The sequence below is a fragment of the Solanum verrucosum genome, unplaced genomic scaffold (assembly GCF_900185275.1).
Source record: "Solanum verrucosum unplaced genomic scaffold, falcon-dt-bn FXZP01000268.1, whole genome shotgun sequence".
Taxonomy (NCBI): domain Eukaryota; kingdom Viridiplantae; phylum Streptophyta; class Magnoliopsida; order Solanales; family Solanaceae; genus Solanum; species Solanum verrucosum.
Genome location: NW_026019957.1, coordinates 3,027,032 through 3,037,755, shown reverse-complemented (window position 1 = coordinate 3,037,755; position 10,724 = coordinate 3,027,032). Strand labels below are relative to the sequence as shown.

Sequence of the window (10,724 nt, the reverse complement as noted above, 5' to 3'; positions counted from 1 at the left end):
TATTGTACTTTCATCTTCACTCTCATAATCTTCTACTTCATCATCATTTTCATCTTCAGAGTTTGACACTGGCTACCTAAATGTTCTCCATGGTGATACCAAAAAGTATAATTTTGAATTATTCCATATACTTTCAAATGTGTATCAATCATCTCACGAGTTCCTAATGTTGTATTACAACATTTGTAACATGGACATCATATTTCATTTTCTTTTCCTATCCCGAAAAGCATAATCCAAAAACTTTTGCACCCCGTCTAAATAGGCTTGGTCAACCCGTTTATCAAGAGAAAGTTGCATCCATTTCTTACTAGGTGCCATAACCTTGGAGAATACATAAAAATAGAATAAGAAAATATAAACGATAAGGAAAAACTTTAAATGCACACAACTTGTGATTTTGTACCTAGTTCACTATGTTATCAAAATTAAATTCAATATATTATTTACAACTTACAATATGTTATTTACAGACGTTTTGATAATTATAAGATGCGCACAACTTACAATCTGTTATTTACAGTCATTTGGGTAAATTTGTCGAGCTTGACTTTTACAAGAATGGAAGAATATGTGGTGCAACTATAAGAATGTTTCTTCTTGAAATATCTTGAGTTTGTCAAGTTTCAAACCCAAAGAGAACTATCATTGTTTTACACCAAAAGAACTATCATTTTCTACCTTTATATATAGAATACAGGAAGTATAACGATAAGAACTCACTTGCATCTTTAACCTTCTAAAAGTTAATTACAATATGTTATTTACAGTTTTTTTTAATACATTTGTGGTGATTGTGAGTTTGATAGGAATGGAGGAATATATGGTGCAACTATAAGAACGTATCTCTTGAAAGATCTCGAGTTTGGTAAGTTTGTAACGCAAATGGAACTATAACTATTTCTACCTTCTATGTACAACACCACATGAGGTAATTTGTATCCGTTTTGTTTGTTCTTACATCTTTTGTGAGTTCGAGTTAATTTTATTGTAAAAGAATATGATCGATTTCTTAGACACACACGAAACACTATGATATACTTCAAAGAATTGACCAGATAATCTCAAAGATGAAGAGTAATTCAAACAAGTATAGTGTAACTCGAAAAAATCAAATATAGAGAAGAAGAAAAAATCAGCTCCCAAAAGAGGAAGCTTACCAGAAAGTTGAACAGACAGAAAATAGCCAGTGATTCTGTTTTACAGAAAAAATATATATGGTCCAACTATTGAAAAATCTTGAGTTTTCCAAGTTTTGAAACCTAAATGAAACTATCGTTGTTTCTACCTAATATATACATCATATACAAGAGGTAATTTGCATCAGTTTTCTATTGCTTTCTTCATCGTTCATCAGCTCGTGTTAATTTAATCGTCAAAATATGATCGATTCTTTAGGAACACACTATACACTATGCTATAAGAAGAAAACAATCAACAATTGAATTTACAGAAGGAAAAAATCTCACAAAAGAGGATGCACAGCTGATATACAAGTAGACAGAAATAAAAGAACCAATTAGAAAAAATTGAAAGAATGTTTTAAACAACTATTAGAATGCATCTTCTTGAAAGTTATCAAGTTTTCCAATTTTCAGACCCAAACGAAACTATCCCTCATTCAATCTTCTATGTGCAGCACCACAGGAGGTTAGTTGCATCAGTTCTATTGTGTTTTACATATTTCATCAGATTCAGACCCAAATGAAACTATCTCTTTTTTAACTTATTCAGTTGTAACATTCTGCAATCACTTGTCTCACTTGCCCTGTTAGTAGTTCACTTGTAATTCATAACAGATTTCTCAACTTAAACAAAACACTCTCTATATTATCTCTTAATATTGTTTTAGTTCATTGAGTTGTTAGTGCCTCTTTTCAAGTTCATTACTATTTATCTTTAGGAACACAAACTTCTTTAAGGATTGATCAATCCCCTTCACTTTTGGCTTCATATCACACTACGAAACTGAATCTTTTTTAAGAAAACGATCAGCATCTAGTCTTAGAGAACAAGAACTCAAACAAGACGATGAGTTACAACTCGCACAAAACAAACAACAAGTCAACTGTACAGAAAAAAATCAAATCAACTCGTCGAAGTGGAGGCATACCTTAGAGCCGAGTGAATAGAAGATATATATTGAGTGGAGATCACTGCTAGGCAGACCTCTGCTTTCTCTGTTTTGAGAAAATAGAGATGAAACACTAATCAATGTGACCTGTATTGCGTTTGCTGCTAGGCAGACCTGTGCTTTCTCTGTTTTGAGAAAACACAGATTTTTAGTTGAGAGCTAGTACACTAAGATCGTTGTAAGGGAAGCTGATTGTTAGCTAGGGAAGATCGCTGCTAGGGTTCTTTTTTATTTCATTGAGAAACAAATTGAAGCGTCTTTTCTTTTCCTTTTAGAATTTTAGTGAATTGATGAATTTTTAGGCGGCTAATTTTTTGGTGAAAATATGTTCCCGCCTTCCAATAAATTTCTCAAGACCCAAGTTTTAATTTGGGACGAGTTACTACTTTTTCTAGAGACCAGATTTAGTACCTTCACAATAACATATGAAATTAAAGACCGAAATAAAATATCGTCCCAATATATGTACTTTCAGAGACGGGATTATTAACTCGTCCATAAATATTGGTCTTAAATAAAGCTGTTTCTTGTAGTGAAGATAGAGGCGGATTCAGAAATTTTATTTTGATGAATTTAATATTTAGAATTTTACTATCGAAAAGAATTCGATTTGATTGTTATATTTTTATGCTCATATATACATTTTTGTGTCGAAAATATTATTTAACGAAGACTTTGTCCACTGCTAAAACAAATGCATTGAGAAAGTAGCTAGAAAGGCTACGGCGGATTCAAGATTTTCATTTGATAAATTCACCTCTAGATGTTTATTGTTGATCTATTATATCTTAAAATTTGAGTTTAAAACGTAATATTTATTTTATGATTTTAGTGATTTTCTTTTTACAAACATAGCTAAATTTCACAATGAAAATATTAAATTTAATCGAACTCATAACTTTAACACTACATCAGCCTCTACTAGAAGGTTGAAGCCAAGGGTGCCACTATGAAAACAAAAGAAGTATGGCTATCGGTTAATGAAATGAGTGAAAATTATGAATAAATTCAAAAATTCATATTCGGAGATTTTCTTTCATCCGCTTAAATTTTGGTTGATAAATCATCCGGTATCAATGATGATAAAATGATGTATTCAGTAAAATAGTTAAAATGTGCGTAAATTAACCCGAACACTACGGTCTACTGTTATGTAAAAAGTAGTAGATGGGAGGTCTTTATCAAGAAGACTATCTAGAAACACTAAGAAAGAAACCCTAAGGACAAAAGACATGCTAATTCATCTTTGGTAGACTTACTTGTCAAGCACTTCACCAGTGACACAACAAACAATTTTAATGTTTTCATCACACAAATTTTAACATTTGTTTAATTAATCCCATCAACACAATGATTTAAGAATAAAAATGAAGCTTAATGCTGAAGAATTTATGTAAAAAAAAATTGTTCATTAATAGTAGTGAGACTCTTGCCATGATAAGTCTCCAGTTGACCAAAATTGGTAAAAGTTCATAAGTGAGGTCTAGATAAGTGAGGTCTAGAGAAGATAGACCATACACAAACCTTATCATTATTTCGTGAAAATAGAGAGACGGTTTTCAAAAGACAATCGGTTCTAGTATCGCAAATCAGAATAGTAAGAAGATGTCCAAAATGCATACAAAACAAAACCCTCTTTTTCTAGGATTGTGTTTTATGGGTAGTAAAATCAGAATCAACCCAAAACTTAGGTCCTAAAAAAGTGAAGAGAAATCATAAAATATCTCTACCCATAGTAGAAATAAGGTAAATGAAGCAAAGTTGAGCAACAAAGAAGAAAACTACACATTTTCTTACTGGTAACAATTGTGATTCTAAATTCAACTGTGTATCTTATATTTTTGTTAGAATACTAATAAGTCGATGTTCTGTACATCATAACTTGTTCAAAATTGTTGGCTATAGCTACCGATTTACCCTGTTAAATCACTATATATATGATAGTTACAATAACGTATACCATGACTATGAAAGCAGGTGCAACTGAGGGAAGCAAATACTTCCTTGCATGGACAGGAAAGCCGATCAAACATTCCATCACGAGGCCTTTTCGGACTTCAGAAAGTTGTGAATCTCCATCTGAGTCATCTCTTTGCCAGAGGACGGATCAAACTTGCATCTAATAAAGCTGCGTGACAAGTTGAACACATATCAATAATGTGACCAAGTGAATCTTACTAAGAGAAGTAAATGTATGTAAACAGGGCAAGAGTGCATATTCCAGTCAATCTCGGAAAAGCTTAAAAAGTCATTCACGCACATCCAAAACCATACATAGGAAGAACCAAATTAATAGTTGAAAGAGAAGTAAAAATATGACTGTATGCATTAGCAAGTGTTTATGTGGGCGAAAGATACTTCAACAAACAAAGGGATAAGTTAGATGGTCAATCACACACGCCAAAAATCTTCCATTGGGAAAACAGCTTTAGTAGTGGAAGAAGAAAACACAAAAGAGTAAGGAAGACCATATTTTACTTCTTTAGCCCAGCTCTTTGCTCAGCCGGTTATTATTTTTGCTGCCCTATTTGTTAGTTCTAATTTTTGGTATTAAATATATGTACATGAATTGAATTTATATTCTTCACCCAACAAAATGATGGTGAACAGACATATTAGCATCTTTTTACTTCTTAAGTAGCAGGTACTGAGAAGCTCATGCTATGGCACTTTCTACTTATCATCCCTCTAAACTGTTTTCTACATAACCACTGGTAATAGGACACTACGTATATATCAATACACAGGTAGGTTAAAATTCTTTATACTCTCTGGCATTTTAACACAATAATTTATCAATTTCATCTTTTAAAACAAGAAAAACATAATAGAGACAATGTGAAGTCTGTGCTTAATTCTCTCTGACTACGTATATATCAATACACATGTAGGTAAAAAAAATTATACTCTGGCATGTTGCACAGTATTTTGTCGATTTCATCTGTTAAAACAAGAAAAACATAATTGAGACAATGTGAGGTCTGTGCTTAATTCTCTCTGTCCTCCAACATGGACCTTTTGTTGAAAGTATAGGTATTTACATAACAAGAGAAATATTATGTAATATATATGCCACAAAATTCTCAGAGAAGTGAGCCTACCTTCCATCCAAGCCAAGAATTAACAATGTATTCTTTTCATGACCAAAAGTAACAATGAACTCGGAATCTCCGGGAAATCTGAATTGAGCCACAGACCATTCTGAGCTAAAATACTTTGGAAGTACTCCTGTCAACATGAAATCAATTCAGAGCCTGTAAAAAGTAACGGGAGCAAAGAAGTTCTCGACTCAAAGTTTCATGTTAAACATTTTCAGGGCCATTTCAGAGAAGCAAAACAGAATATTATTGAGGATGCATGTGAATTACAGTGCATGGTAGCCGATCTCAAGTCCGATAAAAGAGGAGGCTGTGATTGGTTGACCACCAACTTAAAAAAAGTTATTATGAAAATACAGCCCCAGCTCTGTGATTAAGGTGTAGTTGATTGATGCATGCGGATCACCAAAGTCAAATATAAATCTTTTTCCATTTTAAACAACCTTATTACAAAGAGTTAATCACCTCTAATGATCCTCCAATATATCAGAGAAAAAACAAGTAATCTCAATTCGATAGAATCAAATAAAGCAAAATTTACCAGGCAAAACTTGTGCGCTAACACAGATCCTTCATTATTAGTCTTCAGGCGCATGAAAGTTAATCTATTTAATTGCAAAAGTGGGTGCTTAAATAAGCTACGGATAATACTACTGCACTAGAAAAAGCTACAATTTAACGAGTATTAACACCACCTTGAGGTTACAAATATTTATCTGTGGCTGTAATAAATAGACCAAGAAGGCAAACACTTTTGTGCAGGAAACTTCAGGGTATGTAAGATGTCCATTAAGGACAAAGAAAAAAAGATTTTTATAGGAGTGGTATCTCAATTCTCATATGAGCTGCACATGAGTAGAATAATGCAGAACTTAGAGAACCCTGAAAATAAAAAAATGACTTGCATGCCATTTGGACATAGTTACTTTAGATATACTAGGGAAAGGGGACTGTTAACGGGGAACGAGTGAACTAAAATTCACAAAAATCAAAATAAGAGAGAATCTAATCTAGAGGGTAACCCATATTGAAAGCCTTTTGAGTGAATGACATGAAAGACGGGACGAGAAAGAGCCAAGTTAGTAGTAGTGCTATTTCCCTTTATTTGGTCTATATAGTAAAAGAAAACTCCTCTACATTCAACAGAGAGGAAGTAACAAATGTCATATACTTCATAACTGTACAGCGAGAAATCCAAAAAAATATATTGAAATAAATTAGTAAAATTATGAGTTTGTTTTCCCCTACCCTTTATTTAGACTTTATTGAATCATATGCTTTATATGTTTTGAAGCTATAAAGAAAACTCCATATTGAGTGGAAAAGGGTCAAAAAAGCTTGCTGTCTCCTGAGTTTGGTTGATGGCCCCATAAAAATGTTAAGAGACAAAAATTGATAGATGACATTAGATACAAGCTTAGATCTTAAATGAAATGACAACTATGGTTGTTTAAATGCAAGGGATGATTTACATACAGCAAGGTGACGGTGACAACCTGGACAGTTGTCCTTTTGGCAACTAGACTTTAGATGTATAAAAACTGTGAGTACCTAATGTAGGATTAGATATTTAGTTTAAGTTGTCTATGTCTTAGGCCAATTGGTCAAGATGAAGTGTATAATGGAAGACTAAGTTGGGTTTCTCATGGAAAGATATCAAGCAAGTAGGCTGTTGCTGTCTATGCTAACTGCTCTGGAGCATTTGTCAACTGAACAAGCCTACTACTGTTAACTATCATTCAAAGAATATTTGCGTGTGATAAGTTGCCGTAGTTTTTTCTATAAGCTCATGGTCAGGACATCCATCCCAAATGCTGAACAACATTTACAAGGCATCCAGATCAAAGATCAAATAATTAGTGTTTATGGTTGAATTCTGCACAGCTGTTTACAACACACACACACACACACACACAGAAATCAGAAAATGTTAAATGTGTATCAGAAAGGAACCATACCTTTGATGAAGGATAGTGGTGAACTCGCTGCAGCCAAAGTACCACGGAAATTAGGAGTAGTTCTTGTCTTATCCTGATTCCCTAGATTGACCTTAAGCCTAAAAACATGAACTGTGCCTTTGTCACTAGAGACTGCTAGCCACTGAGCAGTTGGATCGAATGAAACACTGTGAATTTCTGCTCTATCAGCACCTCTCCTTACCTGAAATCATACGTGATGTGTGATTTACCAAAACTAGATATCTCAAAAACACTGTTTAATTGGTGCAAGGGAAAGTTAAAAGACTTAATCTAGCTTGTCATTTATGCTTCTTTTTTTTTTTTTTGAGACAAAGCTTGTCATTTGTGTATGGATAAAGTAAATCTCTTAGCAAGCAAAGTAGAAAAATAAAACCATAAAAACATTACAATCTTAAACAATCTATATCCGATATGTCAACGGATATCAGTAGTAAAAATGACACTTGTAATTATGGGAGAATATGAAGAATAGAAAGAAGATACAAGGAATTGGCAAAAGTTAACAACATTATGTTCATTAACTCTACATCCACTTCAAGATAAAATAGGTGATAAAGAAACATCTAGATTCCCTCCATTCTAGAACTGTTCATGCAATATCCAGATTTGACCCAAATGGAGATTGACAAGGAATGTTGCAAGCCAAAGGCACATATGGATGGAGATTTATATAGAAGAAGAAACTTCTAGATCCAGTTTTAATAAATTACAATCTGTTGATAACCAAAGGTTAATATTCAAGGCAGAGGCAAGCAAGGAATGCACGCTGAATATACAGTTACCATTATAAAAAATAAAAAAAATAAAAAGGAGTGCACTCTGAGTACCAAATGCATCCTAAGACTTTCTGAGTCATGAATCACGGGAAACACAGAATAAAGAATCAGTACGTAATTTTGAGACATTAGAAAATGCTATATAGGTACAATTTACTTGAGAGTACAAGCAGAAGTCAAGGAATTTCAAAACAACAAAGCCATTAACTTATCCGTGTTTAGCATAAGTAAATGACATCAAAACATCATGTTTTGATCAAGGAGAGTTACAAAATGAAGATAAAGACAGATATGCTGGATTGATGAAGTACTTTGACAAGGTCAGTTTTGCAATCCAGTAGCTACAAACTATTCATACTTGGTGAAAGAGAAAAATAAGAAAAATGCTACTACTGCTTATGAAAGCTTTGGTATAAAAGAATTTGAAATATCTTGGACTGAACTAAACAACATTCAAAATCTTACCTCCTGTAACAATGTACCATCCTGCGTGCTGAAAATCCGGATAAGAGTACCCTTGATACTTGCTGTTGCCAGCACATTCCCCTCATGACTAAGAGCAAAAGATGCAATCCTAGAATCATGTGCAAAGATAAACTTAGTCCTTTTTGATGTGAAATGATCAACCCGAACTTGACCATTTTGCAACCCAGGGCACACCAGCACAGGTGATACAGCCGTTTGTGAAATTTCACAGAGTCCTTTTGGGTTTGAAATTGTCTCAATCTGGTGGACGAGCTTCAGATCAGCAAAATTATATATAAATATCTTCTGCTCAAGTATAACTACAATGCAGTCCCGTCGAAGCCGCACACCGCGCACAGCCGACCTGAAACGGAGCTCTCCGATGCAACGGTTCTGATGGTCATCCCAAATTATGACCTTGTTTCGATGATACTGTGGATTATCTCCATTTCCCACAAAGACTAATATATTGCTTCTGAAGAGCATCTCAACAATTCCAATACCACCTCCATTATCAAAGTATCGTCGAAACATCTCACAGTAAGGGTCACAACTATAGACACTAATGCCGCAATCAGTGCCAATGGCGAAACAACTACCATTTTGATTGAAGGAAACGCGGTATAGAGTTGAAATTGATTTATTGATGAAGCCATGGGTAGGACATGGATTAAGGGGACTCTGCTTAGGATCATTATCTATCTGTACAACAGCAGCTTCTTGTGTCTGAAGCTGTTGTTTGTGTTGTTCATCTAGTTGCTCTAAGCAAGGTTGAAGCATTGGTGACGAACTAGTATTTGGGTGCTGAACTGGTGGGGGGAGAGAGGAAACAGTGGCCATGACAGGGATTAGGAAGAAATCTTAGAGAGGTATAAAGCTAAATGGATAATGTTTTCTATCTCAACTCACACCACATAGACGGTCATCAATCTGCATCAGAAAGACAAAATTTAAAACTAGATGCAATATTATCAAACTGATGAGGTCTGACACTAAACTTGATCTTAGCCAAAAGGCCATACAAGCATTGATTAATAAAAATCTTCAAAAAAGGCAAAAAAATGAAAAGATCTTCAAAGGAAAATGCTACAACAAAATCAAAATTAGTTTTTTCGTTAAGATATGCTAAACAGCTTCAATTGGTTTTCCCTACCGATCGCCACACACTGTTCTTCCTCGTTACTTCTACTTTATAGGCAATACAGGGACTTCTATGAGAGGAAAGATTATGAATAAATGAACATCCTGGTTAATTGGGGATTGAACACTAAACTCACTCATTAAGCTTCTTAAGCAATAACTTTTTGATTATATAACAATAAAATCATACTGAGTATCGAAAAAAACGAACTTTAAAACAAAATCATTAATATCCAGTATCCTGCTCACAATAATGACAAACAAAATAAAAAAAAATTGCTAGAATTACGTGACACCCAATTTAACAAAGTTATTGATCTCAACCCCAAAAAAATAATAAGCTCATTAAGCTTCTTCATCAATAACTTTTTCATTACACAACAATAAAACCGTAGTGGATTGTCGAAAAAAAATTGAAATTTTACAAAAACAAAATCATGAATACCCAGTATTCTGCTCACTATTGATTTACATAATTTTAACTAAAAAATTGCTAGAATTACCTGATACCCAATTTATTAAACCCATTTATCTCCACAAATTCAATTTTTTTTAAAAAAATTAAGCTCAGTAAGCTTCTTCATCAATAACTTTTTGATTATACAACAAGTAAACCATACTGGATTGTCAAAAAAAATTCATGAATACTCATATCGATGAACATAATAAGAAAAAATAGCTAGATTTACGTGAAACCCAATTTATTAAAACCATTAATTTCTACTCGAGATTTTTTTTTTAAAATTATGCAGGAACATCAATGATATAGTAATCAGAGAGTAATACTTACATTGAAGACTAAAAAAAACTAATCAGAGAGAGATATTAATGGAGGAGTGAAGAATAAAGAGGGATTTGGGGTTTTGCTTTGCAGTGAAGAGAATTTTTCAGTTGTATTTTTGGAGTAGAAAACGGTTTGTTTTATTTATGTTAGAAGAAGGAAGAATATTTGGATTAGGAGTCTTGATGGACAAGCATTATTTTTATATTTGTATATTTTAACTCCCGGTTGAACATGCAATATGAAATTATAATAAGCATAATATATAAACATTATTCTTAACTTAATTTCAGCGGATATGATTTTTTAACTTGATTTGTTCTACATGTTATTTCTATGTCCTACGTGAAG

The 10,724-nt window shown here is 33.3% G+C and overlaps 2 protein-coding genes across 3 annotated transcripts in view; both read right to left on the bottom strand.

Annotated features, from left to right (window-relative positions):
* Positions 1-9,364, bottom strand: part of LOC125814661 (autophagy-related protein 18a-like) — a 14,839-nt gene extending 5,475 nt beyond the window's left edge. Inside the window, exons 1-4 of one of the 2 annotated variants that reach the window (XM_049494133.1) lie at positions 8,453-9,364; positions 7,191-7,392; positions 5,236-5,362; positions 3,907-4,262 (exon numbers count right to left, since the gene is read on the bottom strand). In XM_049494133.1, coding sequence (XP_049350090.1) covers positions 4,172-4,262; positions 5,236-5,362; positions 7,191-7,392; positions 8,453-9,292 — 1,260 coding nt within the window. In that variant the 5' untranslated portion in view covers positions 9,293-9,364 and the 3' untranslated portion in view covers positions 3,907-4,171. Of the gene's footprint in view, positions 1-3,906; positions 4,263-5,235; positions 5,363-7,190; positions 7,393-8,452 lie in introns of those variants that run through there. The other variant, XM_049494134.1, reaches the window with a different exon arrangement.
* The window catches only part of LOC125814687 (peptidyl-prolyl cis-trans isomerase CYP18-1), a 217,227-nt gene that overhangs the window by 91,470 nt on the left and 115,033 nt on the right, over positions 1-10,724 (bottom strand). The gene's annotated exons all lie outside the window — the stretch shown is intronic.